This window comes from Armigeres subalbatus, chromosome 2, assembly GCF_024139115.2.
Source record: "Armigeres subalbatus isolate Guangzhou_Male chromosome 2, GZ_Asu_2, whole genome shotgun sequence".
In the NCBI taxonomy this organism is placed as follows: Eukaryota; Metazoa; Arthropoda; class Insecta; order Diptera; family Culicidae; genus Armigeres; species Armigeres subalbatus.
In genome coordinates, this window is record NC_085140.1 from 253177928 (window position 1) to 253196073 (window position 18146).

Sequence of the window (18146 nt, forward strand, 5' to 3'; positions counted from 1 at the left end):
AATAGAAAAATCCGATGGTGATTTGGCTAATTATTTGCTAACATGTTAGTGCTGCTAATGATAGGACTAATGGCCTTTTAAGGGCACTACGGTTTGCCATGAGTTTTAATGCCTCCGAGAGTTCAAGTTCATGCACGCGGATTTTGATTTATAACCGGAACTATTCCGCATATCATTTCCTGATCCATTTCTTCTACGTGTCTTTTATGTCCTATTTTTCAACTTAGGGCTCTTACAATTCAACAGTTATTAGGCTATGTTATTTCCAAACCTACTATTGCATATAAATATATCTACTGTGGAGTTTTAGACCTGATTTATATTCGCACTCGTTACCTGTGGATTGACAATCTGAAGCCTTTGGCTAACAAAGCTAACGAGCATTTCGATTATGTTCGAACAATAAATCGAATCCATGGGAATCCGATCCGCCGAGATCTTCATCGTCTATTATTTAATGGTAATTACAATGCTCACCGAACGTGACCACCAAATGACGCAAATTGCCGGTCGATCACTGGCCAAAAGCTCAACAATCTTGACAGTGAAATTTATTGCGCTTCTCCATTTCTCTACCTACAAATTATGTCGTCGTCATTAATTTCATGCACGAGCGAGAGGTGAGCCACCAATTTAATGCATGATCGGAATGCTACACTATACGATTGCAGATGGTCAAAAGTCGGAATTGAACAATTCCAGTCCTTATTCGTTTGTCCAATTTGTTAATGAAACGTCTGAGTTTGTGATACTGGTAATGATAGTGAACCAGTTCTGCTTAAAGGAAATTCTAATTACAATTTTAAGTACAGATTGAAAATCTTTTTGTCCATTCAAAGACATTCAAACCATTCAGGACAGACGTGCACATATTTTGGCCTGCTGCTCGTACTTATAGTCCCTTGGTGTTCCATTGCAATAATCCTCAACCTTATATGCGCGTCGCGCGTCACTCGATCTCCAAAGGTGAATGCTTCTAAGTAACCGCCTTTGAATTGGAAAGTCCCACTTCTTGCTGTACACAGGCGGAACAGGTTGTTAACATGTGGAGACGGTGTTTGTGTACACAGCAACTGCACGTTTACAAGCGAATAAAAAACATTCGAAACTGGAATCTTCCGAAACCACTTATAGCTGATCTGTTAGTTCCTTTCATATCATTAGCGGGAAAATGTCCAAAACCTTGAATCGGATCGATCATCATGAAGTTTGAACTTTTTTCTGCTTGTCATGCTGGGTTATTCCAGCCGGGAGTTAAAGCTGTTTTATTTATTTTTGTCATGGAAGATTTGCAATGATTGACATGATTAAGAAAGAAACAGGCAACATTTATAAAGAATCAAAGAAGAAATGCAGTTATAATTTTAGAAACAGGCCAACGGCCCCAATCAAAACAAATACCACACTCGGAATCGAGGCTAGCTTATAAACAACAAATACCAAATTGAGGAAGGCTAATTGATAGAAATTATCATCAGACTGGGGTTTTCCTTGAACTTCGTATTATTGGTCTTCTTGCTTCATATTTATATTTTTTATTTTATTTTTAATATCTATGAAGCTCATCTGATTCAGTTATATAAACGATTGATTTTTAAAAGCTTTAGGCAAAGTTAAATTTTCTTTTATATTACGCTTTTACTGACTACACTGATGAAAGAACAGGAGTGGAAGGCCCTGCTAAAAAACCAAAAAGAAGAAGATAAGGAGTCGGCTTAAAGCCAAATCGTGGAGCTGCGCGGTGGCATATGGCTTGCACTGTCGCGAATCCCAAATTGAGTAAGGTCGGGGACCTATCACCTCTTCCACATTGTAGATAGGGTAGAACAGTCCAAAATGCACCCATTAAGCTTTTTCGATGTTTCCACCTATATAAACAAAAAAATCGAAATTTACAAAACCAACTACATTTTACAATTGTCTCCTGTTCAGAACAACAAAACTCTGTAACGCATTTAAATAATGTTTTACTAATGGGGAAAAACGCTCGAATTGTGGTGTAGAATGACTCAAATGCATGTAAAATAATAGTGAATGCATGGTTGTTTGTTCTACCTTAATCAGGGATTGAATCCAAAAGAGAATGAAAAAGTCTCTTACATATCATCTATGTATATTTTCTTTTTCGCTCGACTGTAGTATTGAGCTTATTTGGGAAATATTTGGCCTCGCAGTCTTGGAGGGAATTGAAAACTACACACTTTATTTTTTTTACCGGGATCTCAGCAAAATGTTGAATTTTTACCGAGAATCGCACAGCCGTGCCCCAGCAAATACGTTTTTTGCCTAGATTTCTGTCAAAATAGCTGACAATCAGCAAATAATTTGCCGAAAATCAGCTAACAAACGCTATTTTGCCGGAATATCAGTTGTTTATTTTGCTGACACACGGCTGTGCGGATTTTTGCCGAGCTGCAGAAATAAAAACTGAGTGTGTATGTTTTTAATCTTTTCCCGACGTTTCGGTCCATTTAGGGCCTTTTTCAAGGGGTCGATTTGACGAAGAAACTTTAACAAATCGACCCCTTGAAAAAGGCCCTAAATGGACCGAAACGTCGGGAAAGATTAAAAACATAGTTTTCAATTCCCTCCAAGACTGCGAAGCCAAATATTTCCCAAATAAACATCTCTGTATACATATCCGACATGTAGCATACCGTGAGAAACTTTTTTCGCAAGCCGTCATGATGAAGAACTGATTCGGGAGGCTATACCTCATGATAAATTGCTTTTAAAAAGCTCCAAACGCTCCACTTATCTGTGGGAGCTACCTATCCGATTCTGCTTTTTCACACTTGTATACAAGTTTGATAAATTTGTTATCATGGCTTGTTTTGATTTGGAACAGTTGTTGCCTTTCTTTTATCGTTGTGTGTTATCTATTGAGAGCGATTTCTGCGCACCCTAGTCTAAATAGATAGAACGACAATCTTACTGGTAAGGTGAAAGATTTGCTAATCGTTAAATTGAAGTGAAAATGAAAGGACGTTGCTCATTTTTTCCATTGCAGCTCAATAATGAATAACTAATATTGATTTGTGATGATAATATCCGTTCATAAATGTCCTACAAATGATTATATGAGTGATTTTATGAGTGAGGCCATTTTGCCCCAGGGGTGTTCTCCCCTACAATCATTGAAGTAAATAATCAAAAAGGAATCGAACTAGCCTTATACTGATTTCGAAACTAACGGCCTTATTCCCTAAGCTCAAGAGTGTTCATCCATTAGGAATTGAGTGGATTCGCATTTGGTGGATCTGTTGATTTGAACTTTGTGTAAAGGTGAGCTTCCCAAATGTCGAACGCAGTGGCCAACCTCTTAAGATAATGCTCAAAATCAATATTATATTTAACCTTATTCTTAAATCCGGAACCGATTGATTTGACTTCGAGAGTCAGTGTACGTCATTTCTCGGAGGGTGAAACTAAGCATGTCAACATGCTTCAAGTGCCGATTGGAAGTGATGGTACAGAATAGAGGTAATAAACTTTAGAGAAAGATTGTCGCTGTCGTCACTGGAGAAACATCTTTTGCTGGCGTGGATAGGGCACTAAATGTCAACGAAGGAAAAATCAGTACGTTCTGACAGTTATGTACCCAACATGTTTGGGAACAAGAACAAAGGGAACCGCAGCGACAATCGTCGTCTATGGTTTATTACCTCTGTTTGGTACAGTCACCCACGTGAAACACTGACCCCTATACCGACTTACGGATGTTCAAAACTTATGACTTTATGGTGTAGGGGAGATACGTATGAAATGCGCCGGTTGGGTAAAATTCGCCACCACGTTGGTTATTAACCCAAATTTTGTCTCAAAATCGTGAGCGGCTGAAGCTTAGGGGGCGCATATTGACCATCCTTCCCCTACGCGATAGCTCCCTAGGGTGCGCTGTTGAATGCATTCTTGACGTCGAGCGTCACGATCGCACAGTACCTAGCGCAGAGGTAGCTTTAACCACGGAACCGAAGACTTACCCTTACGGAAACCAAACTGCTGGCTTGGCAAACCGTCCGAACCCTCAAAGTACGGGATTTGTATAGGTGCGAAGGTCGAATCATTTTTTCTTACTATTACTAATAGCTTTGTTTAGGGGCAGTTTTGCTGCTTGGAACGCCTCATATCACGCCGGTTCCTCCATGTGCTCCTCGGTGCATCATTCGCCTAGCTCTAAGGCAGGTCTGCAATCTTAACACTCCACCAGTTTATCGGGGTCACATCGTCTCTTGATAGAAGATAGAACCTTCCCCCATTATGGGACGACTATCAGCGCATTCCCGCTTAGACTACCGGTGTTGGCACCCAGTTCCCAAGCCGTGGTGAAATCTTAGCTGTCAAAGTGCAAAAGCTAGAGGCCTGCCACCCAGAGACTTAATGAAGATTCTTCATCCTTGCTTGCGGCACCCCATCAATCAACCATCAATCATCAAACGAATTGCAAAACGATCGTTATGGGTGTAACCCTCATCCACGCTCCAGTTCAGGTCTTTTGCCAAGCCTGGACTGCAGAGCGTTACGTCAGTAAACGACTCCACCATATTCCGGTACAATGTGCCGCCATTAAGGTCACTCCTGACGGAATCCAAGTTTGAAAGTGCTCGCGTTTTCGGGGGCACACCACTCGATACGGAAGCAACGCACAACTGTCATTTTTATTATTTCACGCATGCTGCGACGCTAAGCAAAGCTAAATCAACAAAAATGACAGTTGTACGCCGCCTCTGAATCGAGTGATGTGCCCCCGAAAACGCGAGCACTTTGGAACTTGGATTCCGTCAGGAGTGACCTTAAATAGCCCCACTTCAAGCTTCGCTAGGGCCACGTAGCCTGTCCCCTTTGATTGGTACACCGGCTAACTCCGCTGCTCAAGCATTAAAGTCACCCACGATGAGAGTCGGCTTCCGACCCACGGGGTGGTCGTAGCAGCTGCAATAGAACATCTCATTGATCTTAGCTATTGTAGCATCCTGGATGGGTGTGTGTACGATCTCCGTTATGCAAATTATACATTGAGTATTCACCTCCTTCTGACCCATGTCTTAATGCAGCATAAATTTAATTAGCGGTATCGGTACAAACCTCAAGCTCTAAAAATAGTCGTATCCATGGACACACAAAAATCATACTGTTCAGCCTGTAGTGTTGTCAGCCGGGTCATTACAAAAATAGTACAAAACATTATTATTCAGAAACCAGCAGGGGTGACAAAGTAAAATTGATAGAACCTTTCGTTGAATGTGGATGTCATGAACCAAATGGGTTAATGTTGTCCGTATTGGGTATTGCAAGTACCCGTGCACACTTAAAATTTAGTACCGAAATCGGTTCTTTGTTTGAACCGAACACAATCGGTTCCCATCAAAGTACCGAACAATTCGTTAAAAACATGGTTTTCAGTCACATGTTTACAAATAAAACCGATTGATCGGTTACATTGGGAAGATATTGACAGATAAAATGTGGAACAGAACCGAAAAATTCGGTTGATCATTTTTGTTTACTGTTTCGGTACTTTGAAACCGAGAAAACTCGGTAAAATTATTTCATGGAACCGAACATCCGTATAGCTGCAGTAAGATGTTAAACGTTTCAGATCAAAAGAACTAGGTGCAAAACAAGATGCATTTCATCATTCATCATCGTAATGCTGTCCAATGAGCAGCTCAAAGTTGCTCCCATCCCTCTCATGTCCATTTGTTGAGAAAAAAGAGCGAGCAGGACGTGGACAACTTCGAGCTACTTCAAGCTGCTCATTGGACAACACTCGTGTGTACGCTTCATGGAACGAATTTTTCATTTTCAGACTACTGTAAGGTAAGGAGATTACATATTGGAATTTATAATTAAAGATTTTTTTTTCATCTTAGACCAATGATATGTTTCCAAACAAACAATTTCGATCATGTTGGGAAATCATATTGGACGACCCTAGAGACAACCCATTCGAGGAACAAGCATAAAAACTGCTGTGTAATAAAATTAAATTTCAATTCAATAAAACAAGTGTTTGAAAAATGCTGCTGTGTTTTGTTTTTGTTGAAAACTGAAAGTAATTCATACGGGCATCGCAAAAATTTAAACAACCGAATTCCGTAGTTTTTTACAGTTCAGTCGGTTTTATTTGACAGCTTCCGGTATGGGTTTTCAACCGATTGTCGGTTCCATGAAACCGAGTTTTTTCGGTAATATTGACAAGTGCGAGCTAAAATAAGTTTACTGATCACTCGGTTAAGCTATCTTGAACCGAGCGATCAACCGAGCGTTCAGCAGATAAAAACTCCGGTACAATTTTTTAAGTGTGTGAGCAGCAAATTTTGCTGTCGCAATGATCTTTCCGGGACATATATATTCAGCTCAAAAATAAAAGCCAGTGCATGTTATCGTATGAGCACCACACCAGCACCGAAGATTCCAGAGTACCGTCGTCGGGGGTGACAATGGGTCAAATGGGGGTGAGAATAGGTCATTGTTTCAACTACTTAGAACGCTTGTAGAATGGATTGAATGTATCTGAGGGCAAGTAAACTAAAATAAAGAAGACCTTTTTGAACGATTTTGGTCTACGACCTCCAGGCTGCCGGTCAGAGCGATGACCCATTCTCACCCCCCAGACCCATTGTCATCCCCGATGGCGGTAGCACGAATCAATGCACAGAAGAGTGATTTGAGCCAGTGGGGCTCACGAAAATCTTCAAAAATCTTTGAGATAAAACCAAGCTGCTTATTTATTTTTGAAACAGCATTTTCTTTGAAGAACGTACTTATTGAAACAATATCTATAACGTAAATTACTATCAAATTGCCATTATCACCATTCGCAACTTTTTGTTTCAAATTTGGTATTTTTTTCGCTTTATTTTTTTTTAGAATATCAAAAATCCAAAGTAGCCCTACAGTCAAAAGAAGCCCTGCACCTACCGTCGTGCTATATCAAATGTAGCAATTTATAGAAAGTTGTTGTATAAGATTTATTAACAAAAAAATAATTGTATTACAAAGTCCTGTCACGGTCGCCATGTTGTAGTTTTGTTCCGCAAGTCGCATGGACAGAAGTGTAGAGACACAATTAGTTGCGGCAGCCCTTACTTTGCATCGTTAGATGTGCAAAAACGATCCATAAAAAATATGAAAAACGATCCATAAATGACATCTGAATGTTCCATAAAATGCTACCACAAATCCATAAAATAGTTCGGGAGTATCCATACAGAATAATTTTAAGATCCATAACTAAGCTAAAATTTAGAAATTAATAGGAAAATATGTTCCTTTACAATAAAACAATAAAAATCTTGCTATTTTCCCATAAAGGTCTTTACTTCATCCGCATAAAACACACGCTTACCACCAGGCAAAACAAACGCTGTATCATTAATAATCGCGAAAAAGTAGTTGTACCAGATTACTTCCCTGCTCCTCCCTAAAGCAATGCGAAAAGAATCTGAGATTCGGAAAACCAATTCATACTTTCATGCATCGATCAGATATGTTTGATTTAATTCAGGCGACACTCCAAGTTTTCCGAGCTTGTGAAGGAGAATGTCGTGGTTCACGCGATCCAAAACTAAATTCACTCGCGTTTTCGGGGGCACACCAATCAATTCGAAAGCAACGCACAACTATTTTTTCTCATTTCACGCATGCTGCGACGACGCAGCAAAGCTGGAATAATAAAAATGACAGTTGTGCGTTGCTTCCGTATTGACTTATATGCCCTTGAAAACGCAAGTAGATTTAAATTTGGATTCCGCTTGTCCTGAAAGTCTTTTTATACCACACCAACTTGCTTCCCACCATCCATCCCACCATCATGCACATGCGAATGCACATGGACGAAAACTTGACCCGGTTAGTAGATACTGACCGTTTTGGGACGATTCCATATTGAGCAGTAAAGATGTAATTTTTGCATTTTTCGAAAACTTTTGAGCAAGCGCAAAGTCACATCTAGGACGACGGAATACCATCCGGTCCGGGTAAAATGGAGTACTTGAGCTTTCGCAGCACCTGTATTCAATACGTGTAGGTAGGCACAGGATATTTTTGCATATTTCATAAATATTCTTTCTCTTTCTAAAAATGCAACATTCCTTCAGGAATTCCGACGGGAATCCTCCAAGGATTTTGATGAGAAACTTTTAGTGATTCCGACGGGAATCCTCCAAGCATACCGAAGGAAACCTCGAGGGATTCTGAAGGCAATCCACCAGGGATTCCAACAGGAATGTTCCAGTGAGTCCGAAGGGAATGTTCAATGGATTCCAAATCCTCCCGAAATCCTCCAGGAATTCCGAGGGGAATATTTCAGGAATTCCGATGGAGAGGTTTCTGAGATTCCGACGGTAACATTTCTTCTAGGGATCCTCCATCCTCCAGGAAATCCGACGGGAATCCTCCAGGAATTCCGACTGGAATATTCCAGGAATTCTAATGTTCCAGAGATTCTGTTGGAAATCCTCTAGGAATCCCAACGTGAATATTCCAAGTATTTCGCAGGCAATGTTCCAGGGATATAGAAGCAAATCGTAGAAGTATTCCAAAGCAATCTGTCAAGGGATCCCGAAGTATATCTTCGATAGAATTCGAATTAACCCTCTAAGGGTTACGAAATGAATCTTTCAGCGATTCCAAAGAGAATCCTCCAGAGATGCTGAAGCAAATCGTCAAGGAATTACGAAGCGAATCTCCGAACGATTCCGAAACAAATTTTCGAACGATCTCGGAGAGATTCCGAAGCAAATCAACGAGAGATTTGTGCTAATTCTGCGTCTCGAATAACTCGAGAACCGTCGATTTCGACACGTCTCACGTGAGATGACCGTGTAATTTAAATGGGAGGTATCGACAATTCTCATTTCATTCGAAACGCCTCACCTCATACGAGACGCAGAATAAGCACAATTCTGAAGCAAATCCTCTGTGAACTATGAAGGGTATTCCCCACAGATTGCCAAGGGTATCCTTCAGCGATACTGAAAGGAATCCAGTGTGAATTCTTTGGGATTCCGAATGGAATACCTCGATGATTCTGGAAGAAATCTTCAGAGGGAATTCTTTTCGGATTCTGATGGGAATTCCTCTCGGATTCTGATGAGAATCTCTTTCGGATGCTGATGGGAATTGTGGAGATTATTATGCTGCTGGGCAAGCGGAATTCTGCTGGAAAACTGTCACTCCAATCCGTGATGGATGATCACATGCCTTTGACTGCTAGCAAAATACCATGGTTGCTTTGATTGCTATTTTGGTGACTTTCCGTTGTTGTTCATATCAAGCTTATTTTGATGCTTTCAAATCAATTAGATATCGTCTTTTCATAATTTACACCAAATGAAATAGGAATATTTCTCAGAAATGAGAAACAAGCTCATTTGTCGTCCACTCATTTCGTTATGATAGGGTGGATATAGGAGATAGCACTTTTGTCTTTAAAGTTTTGCAGTAATTCATTATGCCATATTTTGAAAATTGATATCACTGAGAACTAATTTTTCAAATCCTAGGGGGAGGGGGCTATTTTTTTCTGGGCAGGGCTAAGACCCCCTAGCCACCCCTTATTTACGCCAATGATCGAGAGTTAAAGGTTAAAAAGTTACTTTCAAAAGGATCATCTGTCAATAAAATTATAAACCGATTGCTTGGAATCTATTCAAGAAGAAAATATTTAACGTGGAAAATACAATAACAACTGCGAGCGTGGGAAAACACATAAATCTTATAAATGGACAGGATCAGTTAATAAGTAGTGGACTCACAAAATGTCAATATTTGCAGCAAAATTATTATATACATTGTCAATGGTTAGTTGTGGTGTGTGATAAAATGAAAAAATCCGAACTTCAAATGAATCTATACCTAGTAGCATTTTGAAACGTATTATAATGAATGATAATATACACATCTCCTTTGTGCATACTGCATTGCATATGAAATAGGATATAATTCTACTAGTCTACAGATCTATTCTCCTATTTGAGGCAGAATGGAGGTATAAAGGAGATTTGCTTATAAATTTATATTGTCAACGCATATAAATTGAAATCGCGTTGCACCCACTTTATTACGTGTTCGCATACGATTTACCACATCATGGAAACTTCATCTCCGATTTTTCTCGTTTCAGGCTTTCGGCCACGTGAGTGGATGCCACATCAATCCGGCGGTCACAATCGGCCTGATGATTACGGCCGATATCAGCATTCTGAAGGGAGCTTTCTACATCGTCTCGCAATGTGTAGGAGCTATTGCTGGCGCTGCTCTTATTAAGGTGAGCTAAATCCGAACCACAAAACAATAGCGCAATGAATATTATCTCGAGCAAACTGCGCAGCGCATCTGGGTTACATGATTTACGGTTTGCATTCCAGTTTTTGTTTAACAGATATCTACAACCGGCTTCAGACGTTCACTTTCGTTCCCATCGGTACAGCGTGTCCACTTTCAATTGCAAAGATTTATCCTCCAAAATCGCACCGCCAGCAATTGGCTAGATTTTTGATAATTTATAAAACTGCTTCCCAACGCGGTGCATTACACATCAGATCAGACCCTATTTATGCTTGAAGCAATCGATCGGGCACTTGCAATTGGTTCACTGGAAACGATCACTGCCGTGCCGCCACGATCTGATAAACAACTTAATCTTTCCAAATGAATCAATGTTGTTCACACATCCAATGCTTACGATTTACCAATCGCGAACGAGGGAAGTGGCTACCCCTGGTATGATGTCGGTAAGATATGGTGTATGTATGTCAGTCTGATCGGTCTGGAACAGCGTTTTCCAATCGAAGTGATTTGCTTATAATTTATCTATGCTTCTCAATCAAAGCAGAGATGAGAAGAATTAAAATTCGTCATTGAGAAAAAAAATCGTTACAAAAATATTATCCGTGTTTACTCTTTATTCCGGACTTTATTATTCGCATATCAAATAACAATATATCTATGGACAATGTGAATACGCCTTCAATCAGTCAGGGAAATTATTGAAAATAGACGCTATCTCCGTCGCAAATATGGCACAGCATATAACATTGGTTCGACTGGTTTTTAAATAATCCAAAGATGTGGAGCTTACTGTAAACAGGCCCTGAACTAAAGACTGCCTACTAAATGATGAAACACATCTAGAAAAGCCAAGCTACCATTAGCAAGCGAACAGAAGTTGAAATTTTAGCAGCTTTGGTAAAATTGCTGTTTTTGTTCTAGCGTTCACCCAGACGATAGTCACACTAGAAGTAGAATTGCAAGTAAGAAAGAAAAGTCAGCATAGATTACAATTGGCAGGTCTGCGCCATAAGCTCATTAACATGTATAGGATGAATTTGTACATTATCAGACAAATACCTATCTAAATTATTAGTGGAAGAATCGTGTTTCAGTTCATTTCAATTGAGAACCCTTTATCACGAGCTTCTCACAATTTGGTATTTCCATAGATTTCCATCATATGGAAAACGCCCTCTGCACGAATGTGTGATTTAATACCTACGATGACAATAAGTGAATCACTACCAGGAAAGCAATCTAAATCGTCGGTAATCACCAAAACAGCGTTAAAAATAATAATAAAAAGCTTCATCATCATTCAACACGGCACTAAAGACAATTGATGTACATGAGTGAGGATTAATTTCAGCTGATTAGTTACGGCAAATAGGCAAGGCAAAGGAACTGGTACTGCTGAAAAGGCGTGTCACACTTCGGTAGGGCAGTAAAGGTTGTTGTAAATATCATCAAACGGAACTCCACAGTAGCGATAATTTACTTTGAAGTCTTCAACGATTTATGGCTTATGCCGTGTCAAGTGATGCCTTTCTACAACTTAAATTTGATTGATAAAGGTGTCTTCTCTAACCGTAGATATGGGTATATCGTTGTGATGATTGGTTTACTAACTAATGAAAATTGATTGATATTTGTCACGAGTAACAGGCGGTAAAAGCCGAAAATATGATTGATGGGTTTAGAAGATTGGTACTGGCCATGTTGCCTTCGCACCATTTGCCCAATACCACAGCCATATTGATATGGACGACCGAATCAATCAATCGACTTCATTCATCACTGACTGTGGCGACAATTGCCGATAAAGTGAGTGACGAAGTATAAACTCTACACGATGGAGCACTCATAGAGCCCTTATGATCATTTTGGAGATTTGAAACAACATTTTTCACACCTGCCGGCTTAAAATAATAGCTTTGACTCAATGCGAAGTAGCAAATGCGACCTAGTGGCACGATCCCCGACCACCATCGAAGCATTATGTCTTGAAAAATTATAGCCTCATCATAGATAGGAGGGCAAAGCCGATTTGGTAGCAGCCAATTCAATTTTCTTTCCGCAGCACGCAAACGACGTTGTGTTAGCTCGATTTATGCGACCGGTGTCTGTGCGCAATGAGCCAAAAGTCCAACGGTAGCAGACCCATTCGAAGCCCGACTGAATCAAAATTTGGTGAACCGACTGAAATCATTCCTTATAGAAAATCTTATAATTAGTATGTCGCTCGACTGAACGAAACCGCGAAGGGGATGTGTTAGTCCTAAGATGGAAGTTCGTGGTCGATTAACGGCGGAAAGGATAATTTAACGCCACGCACCGGACATAACTTCGGCTTAGCATTCGGGCCATTTACGCGAGCTTCTCTCCATCACCTCCACTAAACGCTACCGTCTCACCGGAACTTAACCTGTCGTTACCATTGGTCTCAATCTTCGAAGCACCATCTATGTTAGTAGTTGAAGATTATATACTGCTGTCCATGAATTCCAATCGAAAGTGACAGGTGCATTGGTGATGAAAAATTTAACAAATTGCCCATGATTTTACGTTACCGGTCTGCAAGGGTGTAGCCAGAGGGGGGCCTCCCATAAATGATGGAAAGTTTGAACGGGTACTGAAATAAAAACCTATAAACATGTTCACTTTGCAATCCAATAATGTTAATAAATTGGTGACTGATATTCAAAAAACAAACCCTTAAACCCATCGAGAATCCAGAATTCAAAATATATGAATGTTCCGAAAATTCGAAACATTTTGAACTCCAAAAGTTCTCCTTGTAATGTCCGTAGTATGTTTGGAGTTCCTTCATTTAATTCTGAAACTCACTAATAATGACGTTATAACACGTTCAGTATAGCAGAATTTATGTTGATTATATCAGATTCTTTGAACAGTCGTATCATTTTTCCATGATATATAACTAAATATTTCATGGATATGATTTTTTATACTTAACTTGGCTTAGCTCAGACTGACTGTACATATCAATCACATTGGGCCACGGAGCGGAGCTAGCCCGACAAAATACCTTGGAGCTTAGGGGATGCGTTATTTTGAGTTGGTGTCTTCGGAAGAGTTTCGTGTTTTGAATATGAAGCCCAGCGTCGAGCATTAGTTCAAATTTTCGCCGCATAGGTGGCACTGCAATACAAACTTTTTTGTTTTACGGCTTAGAGCTTTGGTGTCTTTGGCAAAGTTGTAGAACGTGGAAAAATAATTGTAGTTGCCGAAGACACCTAAGCTGTGTGACACCTACCTTCTATTTGCAGAGATATAGTAAAAATTGTAAAGTTTCATCTTTTTTCGATTTTCTTGGACTATTTACGAAAATGTAAAAATAACATATTAAAACATAGTAGTCTGTCACAGTTGATAGTGCTCATGGTTTATGCAAGAGTTTTGATATTTCATCAAGTTGAAAGAGAAATATTAACCTGAATATTGAAACATTAGTGGGTCAAAGCAAACAATTCATGGCTAACCAAGAAAACGAGTTTGCAAACACAATACACTTCAGTTGCCTTCTATTATTTTTCCCAGACTTCAACTTTCATTGGACAACGTGACATATGAAAGAAAAAATAATAAAAATTACTAATATACAAACAATTATGAAAATGCTTTTATTTGCTCACTTCAATAGTAGTTGCACTGATTCTGGGGAAAAATATCTGGCCGTTTGAGGAAACTGTTTTCTCGACAATTGTTCGTATGGTGATACTGGATACTGATATACTAATAAATGTATGATATGTATAAACTGATTAAATAGCTTACCTTGAGCCATATCGATTATCGGATAAAAGCAAATGTGTTTTTCACATTCGCTATAATGTTTAACAAGAAAACCACAATTAATGAAGATGAAATGTTTTGATTTTGAAATCTCACCTGCATAACCCTCAGTAAATATGTATACTAAGATCAACAGCATACGCTTTGCCTACTACGATTCTTAATCGATATGTTGTGGCAAAGATTTGCAGAACACGTTACTGTGCATCGATTATCAACATAAACTATAATTGGGTTGTTTAGGGGTATTAATGTTTTTACATATTCTGAATCTGCATAAAAAACTGAGCCTAACCCCAATTTTTCAGAATTTTTTGAGCCTTGGAACTATTTTTAATTTGCATTTTGCATTATGGGCCAACTGTCATTCTATGAATGTTAGTGTCATTCTATCGATTGAAATGGCTTATTGTTTGCTGTATAAACATGTAAATAAAAGGTTTACAAACAAAATAAAAATTTGTTCGAGATTAGCTAAGCATGCTTTTTATGTTATACTATATAAAATCTCATATTTTTCCTAGTAGTAGGACTGAATTTATCGTAAACAAATATATATGACTAAAAATGTCAATAATGTTATGCCACAGACAAACAGACATAACACATTGAACATTTAGTCATCAAATTCATAGTCGTTCAAACACTAACAACATCTGTTGATTTCAGTTAGTTGGGCAAATCACGAACCAGATGGCGATAGTGAGCAAACGTCAAACTCGAGCAAGTCCGATACGCGCGCCACGTGTGATCGATTGGCCAACAAATGATTATTTGAATTGACCAGTAAATCAGTGAACTATGGAAATTTGACGACTGTTATGTCTGTTTGTCTGAGGTTATGCGTTTAGATTGCATTAACTCATTGAAATCGATCTTTATCCGATGATTTGTACTGTGTGTTTTGTTACTCGATAAAAATATGGACTACTCTGATCGGTTCCTTTATCTTAATATGATAGTTTAATGTTTCGAATTCAATAACTTCCCTAAATCTATGATACTTTTATACCAAGTTACAGTAAAAAGAACTCAAGCATGGAGCTTAGCCATAATCAGTTGTGTAAATCAGTTAGTTCTGTTGCGTGTGATTTTTTACAATTTTGAGTAAAATAGTGCAACAACTATATCTTAGCAATTTGAAGACATAGAGCTTAGGTGTCTTCGGCGACTACAGTTATTTTTTTACGTTCTACAACTTTGCCGAAGACACCAAAGCTCTAAAACGTAAAACAAAAAAGTTTGTATCGCAGCGCCACCTATGCGGCGAAAATTTGAACTAATGCTCGACACTGAGCTTCATATTTTTTCAAAACACGACACTCTTCCGAAGACACCAACTCAAAATTACGCATCCTCTAAGCTCCAAGGTATTTTGTCGGGCTAGCTCCGCCCCGTGGCCCAGTGTGGCAATGGTTGTTATTCCGTGATTGATCAGAACTGGTGTAAATTGCACTTTGATCCAAGTGAACTTTTACAAAATACACTTGAAAACTTTAGTAAATAAAACTAGAGATAAAAACTGAAGAAAAATCACCATGGCACACTAGATCTCTCAATACAGACTCTGGAAAACATAATCGATTTCTCTATAATCGATTAATGAATCACATACAGTGGTTGATTTCCTAGTTTGTTTGTATGGCGAAAGACATCTAACGCAGGTTTTCTCAACAGCAGGAACTTTTCACTAAAATCTATTTGGTACCAGTTATGTAGATAGGACACACGACATCTTCCATCCACTCTTGCGGCAGAAGCTCCTCCTCCTCCTTGCAGTCCTCTAACTAGAGCATCGCAACCGTATTTAAATAGCTCTCCTAGTAGTTGGATTTTTTATTTCAACTGGACAATCCCCTCTTAGATCTCCTAGAGATCCGGGACAGAGAAGCGTATGTCTTCCACGCGTGCTCCAAAGTTTGTCATTATTCCTGCCACCTCGCCATTCAGGTGCTCTTCGTAGTACTTCCGTCATCTTTGAATCACCTCACGCCTTTCGTGCGTTATTAGCGCGGTACAGTTCCACCGTCTCTTGACGGCCTCGATCTTCCTGCTGGCGTTTTCTCCTCCGGAAAATCGAGTTTTGTCTGTTCCGCGCCCGTTTGTATCGTGCCTCGTTCGCCCTCGTGCGGTGTTGCAGCAATCTCGCCCATGCTGCATTCTTCTCCTCAACTAGCTGCTCACATTCGCCGTCATACCAGTCGTTTCTCTGATCCGGAGCCACCATGCCTAGTGCAGCGGTTGCGGTGCTTCCAATGGCGGATCGAATATCTCTCCAGCCATCTTCAAGAGATGCTGCGCCTAGCTGCTCTTCCGTTGGGAGCAGGCTTGTAAAATGTCATCTGCATGTCATTTGACTAATTTGTTAATAACTTTTTTCAGAAGTAAAATTCACATCATAATTTAAGATGTACTCATAAAGCCTGAGTAGGGCTATATTTTTGTTCAAGGGTACATTGCTCTAAATATAACATCTAAGACTGGAGAGTGAAAACTCTCCAAAATGTCACGTGTCATTTGACATAATGTCATTTGAATGACATTTTGCCTCCCACGCCCCAGATTACATATTTACAGCAATGTCTTGTTAGACAAAGTTGTAGGCACATTTAAGCACTATAAGTTCGTCATACATCAAGAATCAATAGCTAACTTCTGAAAAAAGTTATGGGTAAATTATAGAAACGAATGCAAATGACATTTTACAACACTGGTTGGGAGTGCCCCTTTCAGCTGCTGCGCGTAGTCTTGGGCTAGTCTACCGTCTTGTAGCCGCCCAATGTTTAGCCGCGGCGGACGATTCCGACGCGTGTTGATAACCGTTGAGAGTTTTGAGCGCAGACATACTGCAACGAGGTAGTGGTCGGATTCAATATTCGCACTGCGGTAAGTGCGTACGTTCGTGATGTCGGAGAAGAATTTACCGTCGATTAGAACGTGGTCGATTTGGTTTTCCGTTTCTTGGTTAGGTGATCTCCATGTGGCCTTGTGGATATTTTTGCGGGGAAAGAAGGTGCTTCGGACTACCATTCCGCGGGAGGCTGCGAAGTTTATGCATCGTTGGCCGTTGTCATTCGATACGGTGTGCAGACTATCCGGTCCGATGACCGGTCTATACATTTCCTCCCTTCCTACATGTGCGTTCATGTCACCGATGACGATTTTACCGTCCCGCAGTGGGCATCCATCGTATGTCTGCTCCAGCTGTGCGTAGAACGCTTCTTTCTCGTCGTCGGGTCTCCCTTCGTGTGGGCAGTGCACGTTGATGATGCTATAGTTGAAGAAACGGCCTTTAATCCTCAGCTTGCACATCCTTGCGTTGATTGGCTGCCACCCAATCACGCGTTGGCGCATCTTACCCAGCACTATGAAGCCGGTGCCCAGCTCGTTGGTGATGCCACAGCTTTGGTAGAAGGTAGCCGCTCGATGCCCGCTTTTCCACACTTTCTGTCCTGTCCAGCAAATCTCCTGCAGCGCCACGACGTCGAAGTTGCGGGGATGTAATTCATCGTAGATCATCCTGTCGCAACCTGCGAAACCTAGCGACTTGCAATTCCATGTTCCAAGCTTCCAATCGTGATCCTGTATTCGTCGCCTAGGTCTTTGCCGATTATATCGAGTCGCATTATCTCTTATATTGTTCGTAATGATTGGTTTTCTAGGCGGCTTATTGGGCCTGCGCAAACCTCCTGTCTCGTCGGAGGGCCGTCGTGTCAGGGCTGTTTAGCGTCCCACCTAACACCAGGACTTGGGCTTGTGCGCTTTGAGCGGCACACGGTCGCTTTGGTGGGGCCTACTTGCGGATACATGCAGCTTTTTATAGAGGTTTAACAGGGCCCACTGTCAAATACCACCACATCCTAGGCAAGCCCCACAACTCGCAGATGGCCTGGGGAGGGATCGTCAAGCCCTTGGACATAGTCCCTGAGCTTTTGTACAAGAATCTAAAAATTTCGCATATGCCCAGTTCTTATACAGGTTTTGGTACGTTCTTATACAGATTAATAGTCGCTAGTTGGGTGTGGGGATAAAAGTATCATCGTGCAAAAAAG

The 18146-nt window shown here is 40.3% G+C and overlaps 1 protein-coding gene across 6 annotated transcripts in view; it reads left to right on the top strand.

The window, feature by feature from the left end:
• The window catches only part of LOC134212084 (aquaporin AQPAe.a), a 241859-nt gene that overhangs the window by 211362 nt on the left and 12351 nt on the right, over positions 1 to 18146 (top strand). For all 6 annotated transcript variants that reach the window (XM_062689601.1, XM_062689599.1, XM_062689600.1 and 3 more), the window contains exon 4: positions 10130 to 10273. In XM_062689601.1, the coding sequence (XP_062545585.1) occupies positions 10130 to 10273 (144 nt within the window). The remainder of the gene's footprint in view (positions 1 to 10129; positions 10274 to 18146) is intronic.